The sequence below is a fragment of the Dermacentor andersoni genome, chromosome 2, assembly GCF_023375885.2.
Source record: "Dermacentor andersoni chromosome 2, qqDerAnde1_hic_scaffold, whole genome shotgun sequence".
In the NCBI taxonomy this organism is placed as follows: Eukaryota; Metazoa; Arthropoda; class Arachnida; order Ixodida; family Ixodidae; genus Dermacentor; species Dermacentor andersoni.
Genome location: NC_092815.1, coordinates 76926892 through 76943343, shown reverse-complemented (window position 1 = coordinate 76943343; position 16452 = coordinate 76926892). Strand labels below are relative to the sequence as shown.

At 46.8% G+C, this 16452-nt stretch overlaps 2 protein-coding genes across 2 annotated transcripts in view; one reads left to right on the top strand and one right to left on the bottom strand.

Moving 5' to 3' along the window:
* LOC126542074 (betaine--homocysteine S-methyltransferase 1-like) overlaps positions 1-14870 on the bottom strand; it is a 34009-nt gene extending 19139 nt beyond the window's left edge. The window contains exon 1 of the mRNA XM_050189071.3: positions 14676-14870. Within this exon, the coding sequence (XP_050045028.1) occupies positions 14676-14678 (3 nt within the window). The 5' untranslated portion in view covers positions 14679-14870. The remainder of the gene's footprint in view (positions 1-14675) is intronic.
* A 352-nt stretch (positions 14871-15222) lies between these two features.
* LOC126542063 (dimethylglycine dehydrogenase, mitochondrial-like) overlaps positions 15223-16452 on the top strand; it is a 38127-nt gene continuing 36897 nt past the window's right edge. The window contains exon 1 of the mRNA XM_050189049.3: positions 15223-15623. Coding sequence (XP_050045006.1) covers positions 15523-15623 — 101 coding nt within the window. The 5' untranslated portion in view covers positions 15223-15522. The remainder of the gene's footprint in view (positions 15624-16452) is intronic.

Here is a 16452-nt window from a genome sequence, read left to right as displayed (position 1 = left end):
CGCGAGCCCATTCTCTGTAAAGCCACCCCTTCGCTTTTTCTTTCTCAAAATGAAGGCCTAACACGCGACCCTGCGCTCGGCGGATTTGATCGGACCCACGTGCTTCGGATCAGTGTGCTTGGTTCCTGGTAGGTTTTAATCAATGCGTAATTGTTCGGACGCTTCGCCAACCGCTCTGCGCACATTTCTTAACTTAGTTCGCTTTCTTCATTGCCATGCAAGAGTTCGGTGACCGCGCGCTGCAGTCAAAACCGCTGTCCTTTCGCCAGAGCGTATACACTGAGAGAGGCGATTGGCCGGAGACGCTAAAGAAACCTAACACGGCATGATCACGTGCTAGATCGACAGTATCTGGTTTCCCGTTTTATCACGGCTAATCTTTCCTTCTTTCGAGGTCGAAGCGAAGAGTTGCCCGTGGGTAAGCTCCCCACTTCGACAAGGGAAGATGAACGGAATAGTCGCCGCCGTGTCCTATGCCGGCCAACGCGCAGATCAGAATTTGGAACTGGAGGCTCGGAATGGCTAACATCACGGTTAATCGCACAATACAGAGAGGCGGTTTACGTACGAGGATCACTAGATGCTGAGCTAGAGAGCCGGCGCCTTCATGTGTCGCCTCTGCTGCGCGTCAGGCTCGCTACCACAATGGTAAAAGTGCATTAGCTACACTTTTCTCGAACAAGGCAATAGCTGAAACATTCAACGGTGCCATCTACTGAAGACTACCACTGACCGTTTTGTTTCGTTTTTCGTCTTTTTAATCTCGGAGTTAATATAGCGGAGGTCATGCGCCGTGCAACAACGGAAAGAGCGAGTCACTGAGCAACGCTGTAAAAAGGAAACTGTTTCTCGTCTAATTGATCAATCACTCTTTATAGAACTGAGCGGGAAAAAAAGACCACCGTATAGAGCCTTCGTATTCTCCTCTCTACTACGTGCCAATGCCAACGGTGCTGATTTGCAATGAACCAGTGGGTTAGCGGGTCCGCTTTGCTTCCACGTAGCAATTTTCTTTGACATTGAGTGAAACTTAGTGAAATTTTTACACAGCGTACTAGTTTCACCAGACTTCAACGGTCTTTTGCTGATGCCAAACCTTTAAGGCGCCACACGGTTAAGGCAGAGTGGTATTTTGGGGTGCTGTGCCTGACCGGGCCACTGCTAACGCTTCTACCTCCCCCTCCCCCAATCACTCTTTCTTATTATTTATTTTCGTCTTTATTGCGCAGAATACATTGGCTTTAGCCGCTCACGAGAGCGTTGCGCTCGTAATCGTACAATTGGCTTGATAACAACGTCAAAAAGGTCGCCTGACAGAAACGGCTTTTTGACGTCAGACAGCCGGTTGCATCTCCCTCAAACTGGCCGCGTTACGCAAGCGCTCACGTGTAAATAAATATTTGGCGCAGAACAACACATGGCTGTCGTCCTGCGACACTTGTGACACTGTCGTCAAGACTGTTTTCCTTAATCCGATAGATGACACGCAGCAATACGATAACTTATGCTAACATCATCGAAATTTGCGACCGCCGGGGAAGGGGCCTCGAAAATAGCGAAAGCGACTTTTATCTATTAATGCCATCATTGGTTAAAACACAAAGCTTATTCCAAAGCATCATAATTAAATAGTTGGACCACACGCCGGCGTATTACAAACAGCGCGACCTAAAGCACGAATGAGCTACGAAAACACGAAAGACGAAAGCACACTGGAAGGAGTCGTGTCCTGCCTGTCGGAGTTTCTTAGGCACCCCGCTGCCAGACAACTCGATTAGTTTCTCGCCCTGACAAATAAAAAATAAAATAATACCAATAATAATAATAAATAACAAAGCTCGCCCAAGACCACCTCAATATTTTGCTTCTGTCGGGATCACCATGTAGCTAGACAAATCAGCTACTTATTAAGACGAAAGCCTTAAGTGGCTCGTTGCTATGGCTCACATCCGAAAAAAGCGGCGTCTAGTCCTGTGAAGCAAAATATGTCATCATTAGGAATGGCTCATGCATGCCCCCGTAACCAAGCAAAGATGCAATGGCTGACTATGAATGAAGGAACGAAAGAAAGAAAGAATGAAAAAACGAAAGAAGGAAGGAAAGAAAGAATGGGAGAAGGAACGAACCAACGAAAGAAAGAAATAAAGAATGAAAGAATGAAAGAAAGAAAGAAAGAAAGAAAGAAAGAAAGAACGAAAGAAAGAAAGAAAGAAAGAAAGAAAGAAAGAAAGAAAGAAAGAGATAATGAAAGAAAGAACGAGGTAGCGCATTAGGTGCTCGCACGTGTCGTTGAGAAGGTCGACCTACAGCGCCATCCGTTTACTTCACACTGCGGCTCGTTATACCTTGCAAGAAGTCTGATCGCACTCCGATCATATAACTTAAGGCATTATCAGACGTGCAGCAGGCTTTCGCCTTCACGTGTTACAGGAGTGTAACATCATGCCGATTATATTTTCTCTTTTTCTTTTCTCTCACTCTTTTTTTTTTCTTTTTTGCCTTGGCACAACTGTGCCGTGACTATAAATATCCGTATTTAGTGTCTGTCCTGATAGTGCAGATGCCTGCGAAAATTCGCAACATAGTCAGCACCCAACGACTGAAGCCGTAATTACTTGGTAATTACAAAACACGTTTCGCCGCCTAACTGCACACACACGCGCGCACAATCATTAAGTTGGCACCAAACGTTTTGAAACAGCGTCTTCCAAATAACGATTACTCCGCGGCAGCCCATACACGTTCGCTATACCAGTCTGCACCGACTCGTTAACGCCAATAATAATCGCACGCCACCGGAGAAAACAAGCGCACATGGACACACGTTCGTAACGTTCGCCTGCACTCACCTTCGGTCGGTGGCAACGATTTTGCAGACATGACCTTGTGTCGCGCCGCTCCCCCCCAATTTCGCCGGGTCTGCCCGCATAATCATGCCTTCCTGATGGTGGGAACGGCTCCCCATGACCACTGCGGGTCAAGCTGGAGAATTTTCGCAGGCGCCATGATGTTTCGTTTATCACGATTATAGTGAGGATTTCCTCAAACAATGGCACAAACCCACTAGGGGTGATTGACCAAGAACCGGGTAGGGTATAACAAGAACTAAAATATACATTAAAAAAGAAGATCGCCATAAGTTAAATAAATGAATGCGTAATACGGCAGTAGCCTTACAAAAACAAAATAATAAATGAGAAGACTAGAAAATATTAAGGAAAATTAAAGAGCGAGCGTAGTGAAGGGCACCTCAAAGATTTGGGACATAGCTTTTTTTTTAACTTTTCTGGAAATTTTAATTTAAAATTTCATGAAGGAGAAACAAATCATTTCTTGGCTGGAGGGGGCGACCAAGTGCCACCATCTTCGCTGCCTCCTTCCTGTTGCCTCATTCAACCAATCTGCATCTGAATCTTCTGTCAGGATACAGGGAGTTCGAGCTATCATGCATTGTGTTTAAAAAAAAAAAAACACCGGCCATTCTACGCGAACATAACCAAGTGCATATTGTTCACTGTCAAGTAGAGTAGCCGTCAGTATTCTTTTGTTGTTGATGCCATCAAATTTAATAATTAATTGCAATTAGCTAAATATTTAATTACTGCTCCGAATGCCATGCTGTCAATGATTAAAGAATGCATGTTTTCAGCCATGTACTTTTTGCCCGTTTATATTTTCTGGCTCATAAAGAAATGCCACGAAATATGAAAAATATCATGTGGCCAACCATCTACCCGAATCATAAAGAAATACCCTCAAACAAGTTCCATAACAGTTAGTGGCAGAGCTGGCGCTTTATCTGGCGCGCCGAAGCTCTCGTAGCTTCTTACCAGAAAAGGTGAAGCCAATGCTTGCCCCTCCTTCACCTGAAATAGAGCCTTGTTGGAGGATGTCCGCTTACAGATTAACTAATTTGGCTCTGTTATTGTAATGATAGGCTAATTAGAAAATAAAAGCTCATTGTTCCCAACGAAAATAATAATTTCTTCTGAATATTGATGACCTTCTTCCCAATACAGTATGCCAGGGCATTCAGATTTCACTCCAAAACTTGTAATGCAGACATACACGGAGATAAGTATCTGTCTGGTAAAATAAGCCATTATTGACCGAGGAGGCCGATTACCTCGTGGGAATAGTGCGAAAAGCGCGTTTTTATTTTAATCGCTTACTTATAGTTGAATCGTGCCCCTCCTGTGCAGCTTCACCTTCGGGACATAGTTTCCACTCCAGCAGTTTTTCGTTAGCCTTCTTGAGTGCACTCCACCCGCGACAGATCGCCCACTAACGCCTGTGGAGCGCGTTTGAGGGCGCAGCTTTTTTATGCGGGCAGACAGGTGGACACGTGATATTTTTCGTATTTCGCGGTATTTCTTTATCAGCCGGAAAACATAAACGGGCAGAAAGTATTTGGCTGAAAACATGCCAGTTTTTTTTCAAGTTTCTTTCAATTTTCTACAAATTCTTCATTGACAGCACGTCATTCAGAGCAGTAATTAAAAAATCGCTAATTGCAATTAAATAAATGACTGTCATCAAGAAAAATTTACTGGCGGCTACTCTACTGGACTGCGAACATTATGCACTTCGTTATCATCGCGCAGAACGGCCCGCGATATTTAAAGACGCGATGCACGGTAGCCAGGACACCCTGGGCATAGCTAGCATGTAACGTAAGTCTCACTTTGCTCCGAAACCAACAACAAATTCTCTTTCAATAAAATTCGTAGCTGCGCTTTCGCCTTCCATAACCAGAGCGGTGCCTTCTACACGTCTGAGGGCAAACATTACCCGATGATGAAATTACATTGCGAAAGAAGTTGAAAGATCAGTATAATGAAACTTATTCTTTTAGAACATACAATTTCAACTTGAAGGGCCACCTAATACTTAAGAGCTCGATTCTGAAGTGTCGAATTCTTTAACGAAATATATTGCAGCTGCAACACGAGCGGAAAGCAGTACTGTGTTCCACTCGTGAGGAGGAGGAATAAACTTTATTTTTTTGACAGCAGGTTCGAGACCTAGGCCTCTCTACCCAGATGACGGCCTCAAGCCCTTGCGTCTTGGCGGCATCTTCGGCCTGTTGGATTGCCTTGAGTTGGCCTTCCGGTGGGTGATATTTTTTTTTATATGACTGCTTACGCTAAGCCAATCTCGTCCTTATTCGAGGAAAGCAATTAGGCAAGCGACCGATAACACCGGCCGCGGTGCACGTGAGCAGCGAGAGAGCGCTGATGCAGGACGTTCCGAGAAAACGACGGTTTTTTTTTTTTTTTGGTTCGCGTACAAGCAGTGGCCTAGGCTCGTATGGAGGTCGAGATCCCGCGAACGCGTCCTCCCGCTCTTGAACTTCGTTCCCTGCGTAGCTGTTATCACTCTGGAAGAGCCGCCAACTGGAATGTTTGTTGTATGACGTTACTGATCGTCGGACAAGTCAAAAGTTTTATTTCGCGTGGCCAGCATAGCCCCTCCATTCACGGTGTACACATCTGTGCACACAACTTGTTTTCGCCCTTTATGTCCAATGGTTGTGAGAAAATAAAAAAGAAACTATCGACGTTGAGCTGCGCCTGAATTGAATTCTCTTAGCGTGACCCAAATACAACGATAGTGTGACTCACTGGAAAGTATCCTACAGCTTAAAATTTGGTTCAGTGCAATCTGCCGTAGCTTGGATGTATTTGCGTATATTTCACACATCAATCGACAGTTCATTGTAATTCGTGACTGAAGGGGACAGAATGTTTTAGGAACAGCTCTATGCACACTCCTGGCAGACGTTCACCAAGAACAGATTCAGCTGCCACGTCCACTGTTTCCACCCGCCCTACCAAGACTCACTACAAATGTATTATTTACGAGCTTGGTAATTTCACATATCTATCCTAAGCATACTGAATATCTTCAATGTTTCGTTTATTTGCGTCCAGATTCAGTACAAATAAGGGCTGTCTCTTGTGCGAATGTGCAGCATTTCGCTACTGGTCTCCATTTCTTACCAGCCTAATTCAGTCATTGCATGCAGGGCAAATTACTGTTTAATAATAATTGGTACACAAGACACGATTTTATTCCTTTCTTCATACCCTTGTTCGAGTTTTCTGGTGTACCTGTGTGGCCCGTGAGATATACAAGTCGCTCGTGGACATTCTTGCCAACTTCTTTTCGGGTGTGCCGCTAAACGGCGACGAAGTCGCTAAACTACCGCTAAATCTTGGTGCAATATCGCTGAAATTGTCACTAAGACTGTCCAGCGAATTTTTAATAATGCATACGTCAGTTTGAACACTATACCATAGGCTAATGTGACGTAGGTCATCAAGTGAAACGACTCATGTTCATCTAATGTTCGTGAACACGACGAATAAACCATCAGTTTATCAGAAGGGTGCAGAGGGCTTTTAAGTTGCGTATTTGCAAGACAACCGATGATGACAGCTGCAATTGTGCACTAACCTTACGATTGTAAGGCGACAAATTCGGCACGGTTCAGGAACGAATGAGTAACCTGATTTTCCAAGCACGAAAACGCACTCGATCAGGTTATGCCTGCAAATTTTCAAGTGTTCGGCTCTTGCGAAAGGAGGATAAAGTATTGCGGCCATGCCCTTCGTCATGTTAAGACATCGATGACCATTCCGTGGCCTTTATACAGGTCAAACACTGCTTTCTCAACCTTTGACCCACTTGAAAGCTGTGCGCAGCATATGTTCGTCGGAAAGCCGTGAGAAACGCTTTCAAACAAATGGTTTGAAACTGGTGCATTCGGTCTCACGTGAATGAGCCCAACCGCTCCAACATACGCACGGGCTTCTAAATCAAATTACAAATATTTACTTGAAGCGAAGAAACATACGGTTGATCTGTCTTTTATTATTCGCCTCCTTCGTTCAAAATCGCATCATAAAATTTAAGTTTTGGTAACTTAATTTATTCATAAGCTTGCGAAGTTTCACCAATCGAACTTTAATGAAATTGCAGCACCAACTACGGAAATGCACATCCCAATGGGTTTTATAAAGAATTTGATAAGAAAAAGATGCGTTTGGCGTGGGCAATGTACGAACCCGTTCCTCTCGGCTCCACTAACCGCAGTTTAGACTACTGAGAGTGTAACATAATTCGGGTAAAAAACATGAGCGTGTTAAGAGTTATTTACTGTCGCAGAAGGGTCGCTATTTATCACATGCAATTGATGACCAGCCGTCGCAATGCCGCAGTGTTCGGCTGTAAACAGGGTCCACTCTGCCATCAGCTACACTCGGCGAAGTGGTGTTGGCTTTAGGAAACGTGATCAGCGGCTGCTTCGACGTGCCAGGTTCTGCGGCATCTTCTTGGCGTTTGCTTCGCACGCGTTGTCGGAAATCGGAGTATTTGAACGCAAGCTCGCATCGACAATAGTTACACTGTGCAAGTTTTGTCCCTTCCTTCGTCGTCTCGCAGAGGAGCGAGTTACATAAATGTGGGTCACTGAGCGCCTGTTTCTGAATTCCTGAGCATATTTCACTTTCGGTGTCCTGGCCACCACGCGATCACGTGCACGAAAGCTATACTGCAGCTCTCACCGAAAACTCCAAATAGAAAATCTGAAGTCTGGTGATACATGCGGGACAAATGTATAAAATGAAATGTATGGAGACAAATGTATGGACAAGTGAAAATAATGAACGACAGCGTACGACAACGTACGACTTCCGTGAGTACATAGAGGCCGCTGTTGAGCCATTGTGCTAAGGGAGCCCACGAGCCGTAAAGGCAATTTCGACCATCTAATTCTGGTTATTTATTATTAAGGTGCGTTGTTGAAATTGTTTCCCGAAGAAACTTGCTGAACTTCAAAGTAACTAAAATGTGGCCAAATTGCCGGATCATGTCGCCAAAACAGTCGTTATAGTTGCTAAACATAAAGAAAATTGTCGCTAAACAAACCCAAATGTCATGAAATCTAGCGGCATGTGTATGCTCAAATGTTTATAATACCATGACGCTGGCGCCCGTTGCGTTCGTTCGACCGCGCTTTGATGCGCTACGCTGAAACCTCCAGTTGCATGAGGGCGGTTCAGTGCAGTCGCCCTTCACTGTCGTGCAACATTGCAACGCCGCTTTCTTTACATTCGCAATGCTCGTGAGAGACCAAAAAAGTCTACGGCGGAAAAGCACGCGACGCAGATAACAGCTTATCTGCTTTTATCGGGAGCCGGATGTCGTTGAGATTGAGCGTGGCGTTTATTTGCTCGCAATGAATTCGTTTGTTTGCCCAGTCCGGCACGTGCCAGACACGTCTGATTGCGCAATAAACCTAGACTGTGTGCACTCAGGACGTGTACTTGTTTGTACCAGCAACTCGCGATACCTTGCTCCTGTCCTTAGCATTTGCTTTACAGGTATGCTTGAGGCCACAACGACCGCATGTACGAGTTTGACCGGTCGGTCACTGATAATGGCTCCGTTTCGAGCAAAGCTCGGTGCAGCAATTCAACTATGCTCACTCACGATAAAAGGATAGAAACCAGTTTTATTTGCGACAGAAAGTTTGCTTCGTGCTGTCGCTGGCTCGTGAATCCCCTTATCTGAAGCCTTTTGTATGTCATATGTTATATGTGCACATGCACATTTCGTAACTTTCTTTTCATTTCATTTATTTGAACGTAAACGCAAATTATAGCAATGCCTTCTATCCAGAAGCATTAAAACTAGGGCTGTTTCAATATTGAAACCTTTCGATTTTAATCAAACACGAATACTCGTTAAAGACAACCTACGAATATCGACTCGAATACCCAATATTTTCACATTTATAATAAAGAAGAATGAAATTTGCGGGGAGGCCAGTGTGGCAAAAAGGGCTTATTTACGTTATTTGACACATGCACGCAATGCCGTTTGCAACCAGACGTCCAGTGGACTGAGGAGCTTGTAAATGATAAGCAATTTCATTCAGTTACCCGGTGTCCCATGACAATGGAAATCATGAAACCAGAGAGAGAGAGAGCAAATGATAAATGAAAGGCAGGGAGGTTAACCAGTACTGAGCCCGGTTGGCTACCCTACAATGGGGAAAGGGAAAAGAGGAGGGAAAGATTAAAAGAAGAGCAGAAAGTCCACTGGGGATACCGATCGTTCACTCAGTACGGATCACAGACGGTGACTCAATCCGGTAGCTTTCAAATATCGCAGCAGTGCTTTTGTGGCCTTTTGTAGCTGCGGTATGCGAGACCATGGTCCAAACATCTTGTTCAAAGTAAACGGTTTTCTATCTAACTGATTTAGAGCGGTTCAGAGGTCATGTCTTTCGTTTTCAGAAGGTGGGCAGTAGCACAGTAGATGTTCTATAGTCTCCTCGACACCGCAGGCACCGCAGGCACCACTCGGCGCTATCAGCCATTTCAACCAAACACGTATATGCATTGGTGAATGCGACGCCCAAGTGTAAGCGGCATAGTAGTGTTTCCTCATTTTGCGAAAGCCCAGGTAACAGCCGCAGTTGCATACATGGGTCGAGGGAATGCAAACGATGTTGGGTGAATTCAAGTGTGCGCCACTTTTCTAATGTGCGCTAGCTTGCTTAAGTGTTGGGCTGCGTCAGTCCGCCATAAAGGTACAGAAACAAGGGCTGCTCCTTCGTGTGCTTCCCTAGCAGCTTCGTCAGCGAGGCCGCTGCCGCAGTTACCGCAGTGGCGCGGCAGCCACTGAAACACGACGTCGTGTCCTTTCGCGATCATATGATGGTGTGTTTCTCGTATCTCCGACATGAGTTATTCACAGGACCCGCGTCTAAGAGTTGACAGAAGACATTGTAAGGCCGCCTTCGAGTTGCAGAATATTTCCCACCGATTAGCCGGTTGGTCGTCAATATAATCAACCTCGCCGCACGCACGTAAAATGTTGCGCACGTTGGTTTAAAGAGATGTGCCCGGCATGAGATAGGCCAAATTCAAAATTGCTTTGTTTAAATCGATACGATAAATTCATAGGCTATACCTGAAGAGGAGTGATTCTAATTGAATGACTGGACGTTATTGAGCTGGCTGCTCCAAGCGTTCGTCGAGCAAATGATGCTTCTCTGCAGTACGCGCTGGGGAATCATTTGCTGTCGTCGACTCTGTCGTAATACATTTAATGAACACAACTTTGCAGCGACACATGAGTGGACGCGCCAGATTAATGATGTCTGAAGCCAGAAGGCTCGCCTGCGTGAATTATGAGTCCGAGTCGCACTATCTTTGTACAGACGACCCCGTCACTACAAACTGTGCGCCTAATGCTTGCGTGCTACAAGTGAAGTCGGTTGAGCCCACTATTTTGAACACTCTTGCAGTACGAAATGGAACTAATCACAGCTACGCGCTTTTTGAGTTACACACAGCCATACTGCTTGGCTATATTAGGTAAAGGCCGACAAACTCACTCATGGGTAAAGTCACTCAGGCTCATACCAACCCATGAGTCTGAGTGTGCCCGCCTGAGTGGAATTATGGTGGGTCGGAGTCCCATTGTTCCCACATAAGAAAGAATTCTCATGAGTCTGCGGAGTCCCAATGAGTCCGTAGAGGTTTGTTGAGTCTTTCCGAGCGAGCCCTAAGTAAAGGATAAATTTTGCGAGTGAGTCTGAGTGAGTTCCGTTAATTTGGCTGACTTGTGCTATTAGGGCGAAGCTGATTTCCTTTTTTTTTTTTTTTTTGCGCCTTGAATTTTTCAGTAGTGGTCGCAGTTGTCGAACATCAAGTCCATGCAGTGCAGGAGAATTTACATCAGCTAACTACAAGGATGGGTGGGGTTGAGTAATCACTACAAATGAATAACAAGCGCGATAACTCGGGAGGCGTCGACGAGAGAGTTTCACTTGCTGTGCACGTTTTCTGGGGGTATCAGATATGCACGTTGCAAGCAACAAGGGGTACAAGATAAGCAGTTTCCCGTAAGAACAGAAACACTGATTTGAACTGCAGGCTCCGACATGATAGACTGCGAGCAGCAAATTTGTGCGGCTGTAGGCGCACCGCAATGAGTGCTTGTCTTATCGGAAGTAACGCGCTTTTCTAGACGAAAAATGTTTAAGCTATCAATACCACCATAATGGAAACTTACAAAATATGGCTTTTTTACACCGAAGCTGTTGAGGGCTGCCTTCTACAGTATAGTTTCCGCGTGTAGAAAAAAAAATCCCGAAGATAGTGCGACGCCGGGCTGACCCACGGCGGAGGTACGTGACGCAGGCGCTAAGCGCTCCCCATACGTGAGCCGATCTCGAAGACAGTGCAATACCGGGCAGACCCTTGGCGGAGGTGAAGCAGGCGTTAAGTACTCATATGTGGGCCGATGCCGAAGATATTGAAATGCCGGGCCGACCCTTGGCGGAGGTGAAGCAGACGTTAAGCATTCCCCATACGTGGACCGATCCCGAAAATAGTGTAATACTGGGCCGACCCTTGGCGGAGGTGAAGCAGGCGTTAAGTACCCATATGTGGGCCGATCCTGAAGATATTGAAATGCCAGGCCGACCCGCGGCGGAGGTGCAGTTCGCCATTAAGGGGCCCACATACACAGCTTCGCTAGTCATGCTTCTTCACACAGTGGAAGGGCACTCAGTTTCCTTTATTATTGTTATTATTCTGTGCAAAGCCAAACGTGCGCATGCTTTGCAAGTTTCTCAGGAGGTTAACAAGACGCCTCAAACTGCATTTAGCATTCTGACTGAGACATCATGTTTTAAGAATTCGTTCGTTTTGTGTTTGCATTAAGTTTAGTTAGGCATACAAAAGTATCTTGTCTGCGCGCGAGACGCCCTGCCAATACGTAAACTTGCGCGTCTTTGCCGACCACTTTCAAACAAGCGAATCGTACTAAAAAAAAAAAAAAAATGCGGTTCATATAGCTCAGTATGTGGAATTATCAAATTCTATTCTTTCTGAACGTGCTGTAGTCACTGATAAGTAAACCGCTGTCCAGCTCAAAGATAATATGTACAGATTAGCCAGTCAATAACCTTCGCTCATTTGCATCCCGTCACGACAGAGACGAACTTCTTTCAGTATGAGGGGGCGGTTCCAGTGTGGTTTTATATGCGGAGCTTGTGCTCAATGTTTGTGTTGTCACCGATTTTAGGAAATGTTGGCGAGGCTTTACTTTCGAGCGCTGGGCTCTAAATTAGCATGGCATTGCAGTAATCCGAACAAGACAAGCTGTTCATAAGAAAATTGAGACTTAAAGTTATCAGTAGTTAAGAACGAGGGAAGCCTCACAACGTGTCTCGTCGTCGTCAGGACAGCAGCTGCGTTTTCTCGGTGTCGTTTATACAGGTAGCTCAATCTCCGTCAGGGGCCGAGGGTCATGAGCGCGTACGAAAGAGCGCGAAGGAGACCTTACTGTAGTTGGAGTTATAAGCGGCACGGCCGACGACTGGCAATGCTTAGGGAACTGTTGGCTTATTTTTTTCCATCCATTCTTATTTTTCCAGCGAGCCATAGGTGGGCAACAGGCGGGCCATGTTTGTTGGCCAGCTACGCTGGCGCAGAATCGGTCAGGGACCTCGGTCCAAGAACGCAGCAAGACCATTCCCCTATTTGCTAACACGCTGGCCGGAATGCCAAATTTAGAATAACGTCGTGTCGCGACATACGGCTGACGTAGTGCGGTCACAGCGGCACACAGTAATTGGTCGACAGTTTTGTTTTAGTGCGAGATAATTAGGATTTCTCGAATGCCCAAATTATAACCACAAGGCTATACCAGCTACGCAGCTCAAGTTTAGTCGACGCCTTGCGTAATCGTTTTAAGCCAACGTCGAAAACTTCGCTTCGTCACACCGCACCACCGGGAGCTGTCGTGGTTCACGAAACAGGGTATGCATACTGGGTGTCCCACGTAACCTTTTCGTACTTGGCGTGCTTTCTCAAGCTTGGAAGAAACGCTTATGTAGCATGTATTGAGCAACAGCAAGCTGGATCGGGAATTTTTTAGGATGGTCTACAATTTTCTCTTTGATACATTAGCTCTGACTGTAATACTTCAGCAGTTGATCAATGACTACTAACTGATAACTGACAACAACCAATATTAGCTCCTTCTGTCCATCTACGTGGCACTTGCAGATTTTTAAGTTCTAGTCCAAGTTACGTGAGACACACGGTGTACTTTCTGCACTTTCGAGAACTAAACATACATACGTTTGCCTCTAAGAAGTAATTGTTCTTCTCATGTAGCGTCAGCCGGAGTGCAGAGCTCTACATGCGATTTTGCGGCAAGAGGAGATACATGCAGGCAGCGACAAATGCATCACGCGAAAAATGAGTAAGTAAATAAATATACGATGAGATGTACACAGCAATGTTAGGGCGACTCAATACCTATCAAAACGAAGTGTCGAGGTCTACTCAAAAGCACGTTGTTGTTGTTGTTGTTGTTGTTGTTTTTGTCATATCGAAGTCACTCATGAATTTATGTCGGGCCATCCGTCGTGAAGTAGATACCGACCCCCAAGCTACGTTGGCAAGTTTTGCCCTACCAGTTATTGGTCGGGCGCTAACCATCTGGCCAAGGCTGGGCAAGAAGTTTCTTTTTTTTTTCGATTGGAATATTCGTTTCTGTCTCATAAAAATATCGCTATGAGTTATCCGTCAACTCCGTTACTCCCTGCCAGCAGGTAGTTGGCCTATGGGGACCACAGTTGTGCGGCTGCTGCATCATAAGGGCCGTGGTGTGGCCAGCGACTGCGGCGCCGCCGCACGGAAGAATGGGAACCACATCGATAGGGTAAAGTACAACTCCTTGCAAGGTACAACTGCAAAGTTCAGCTTCGATCACAGTGCCCGGTGCGCTCCTCGTAGCGTCCACATCAGTGCCAGACTATTTTGAGACGTTCTACAGCTCTCTTGCGAAGTGTTTGGGCGACACTGGCGCACCCAGGTGGGCATGGCAGGAAGCAGCCACTATCCGCGTGGAAAGGCAGCGGCAGTAGTAACGCCGTGCGGGACGCAGGGACGCGGAAAGTAAACAGTTCCCGGAGGCATGTCGAACAACGCCGGCCGCATCCTGTGCGAACCGTTTTGTTGTTCGTAGTTTATTCGCTAACGCATAATAAAAGTTTCGGCGCTGTACATTCGCTCGGTAGGTTTAAAGTAGAATGCGCTACTACAAATGCGGCACAAGATCAAGAAGATATGTGAAAGGGCTTTGGCAACATTCTGCCTGACAACGAGTTTCGAGTAGAGTGCACGTGTTTTAGCGCACTACCTCTTCACAACTTTTGAGTCGTTGCCCTCGCAAAGGTTGGGTTTGACTGTGCGAATTAGGAAAGGAATTAGAAGGAAAACGTTATTATTTTGGGCGCTTCCTGTTTGGACCATGAACCACAAAAAGTTGCCACTGTGGCCTTCTTGGCAGCTAACACAAGGACAGCAATCAAGCTTTTGCCGTAATCACGGGCAAATTATTCAAACCGAACGTCCCCTCAAGTGATTGCTTTGACCGCCCTCAGGTCTCCAAACAGCAGAACGAACGGAAACACTCTTTGGAGGCGTCGAAATTTGGGGGTGTCAGAGGAGGTTGAAGGGAACACCGGAGTTACTACACGTAGAGCCTTGCCACCGAATAAAGAAAATAACAACAATACTTAGATAAGGAAAGAACTCGCGCGTCTTCGCAAAGAAACGAAGACGAAATTTCAGGCTCACCATGGCGGTATCTGGAAGTCGGGGCAGCAGAGGTACCACTTGTTGCGCTCCGACACCAACAGTGCGACGAAGGAATTTGCCCGTGGAGGGAGGATGCCGCCTAAATAGGTGCTCGATGTGCGCACGGCCCGAAACCCCCGGAGAGCAGACTCCCTCTCCCGTCGTGTGTACATATTCCTGTACGTGGGGGTGGGGAAAGCAGGAAACGAGAATCTATCGATCTTCGGGACTGTATAGTAAGGGCGCTCCCGCTACGGGGCACGTGTAGCGCGCAAGGCTGCCTGCCCTTCAAATCGCCCAGTGCGGAGAATCGGTCTCCGCTCCCGCGGTGGCCTCCCTCTTCTCTATCTGGTCCGCCTCTCTTCTCCGCCGACCGCGGGAGAGGAACTCGGACAAGGAGGAGTGTGGCGGAAGAGAAGGAAAACGCCGTTTCACCAGACAACAAAAAACGGCAGGGACTTCTGGTTCTCATCCGGACCGTGGCAGCCCGCAGCCAGTTGAGAGAGTCGCAGGAGTCGGAAAGGGGAGGGGGGGAGGTCCGGTGAGTATGACCAGCACGTGCCCGGAGTCCCCTACCCCCATGTGTATTCCTGATAACGGCTCTTCAAGAGCGAGAAATGGCCAAGAAAGGGTCTGCATCAAATGTGCGCACAGCCAGCTGTCCTCAGTTCGCACGGTCCGAGCGCCTACAAAAGCACTATGAGTTCGGTTTCGTGACAGTTGATCGCTTGTTTCGTCTCTAGCCTTCCAGCATCGTCGATGCGAGATGCTCTATTGAGGTTGCGTAAACGTGCAAGGAGAGAGTCTGATCGTCTTTCACGTGTTGGCACAGCGGCGACGGGAAAGAATGGTGACCTTGAGAAGCGTACCAGCCGAGGTGCGACAACGTGCAAGCCGGCTCTGGCATTGCGTGAGACGCGCCGACCGCTTCGGCACACGGCATCTGAGGTGGGGATTCTCTCTCAGACCTGCAATTTGCTCGCGTTTAGCGAGCTGCGCAAGTACGTTGTTCATTACACGGCGCGCACACTTTCCCGAGCTAAAAGAGGGCCCCCTCTGGGCAGCGTTTGGTGCTGTTAACATTGAGTGACCCACTCGTCTGCGCCAGCCATGGCTCGAGCAGACGAAAAAATTCTCTGGACGGTTCAATTGCCGCCCAGCTAGAGATTGCATCATCCCGCTATCTCTTTGCGGGCGTTGTATATTCGTCGTTGTGACAATCATTGCACCCGATGCGCGACGCTGTCAGCTGCATGTGCTCCCCATGTTTCCGATCGTAGAACTGTCATGAGGAGTAGATGGTATCAGCCTACTAACTGTCGTCATCAGCGCGATAGTTATCGCTCGTTAAAAAATGGGCAGTTTCTTGGGGCCTCCCGTCGAGCAGTATACAGCAAGCGGAGCTCTAGACCTCAAAGCGGTTGCGGAAATGTGAATACACACATGTTTTAAAGAGTGATCGTACGCCGTTCGTATACAGCAAAACAAAAAAAAAAAAGTCAGCACAGTTAATTACGTTTTTACGTTTGACAACAGTACAGCTGGGTGGCAAGTGCAATGACTTGGGATACATTCATTAGACCCAAGCACCGATGTCAACACAGTTCCTTACTTTAGACTCCTTTCATTTGACAGCAGAGCAGAAAGGTTACACAACATTCATTCCAGCATCCTCAGTATGTCGACACCTGTCAATAGTGCGCTACTGTTCCTTGATCGGAGAACACGCAGCGCGCTGCCGCTCGCAATGCGCGCGTATGTTCTGTGCGTGGCAGGT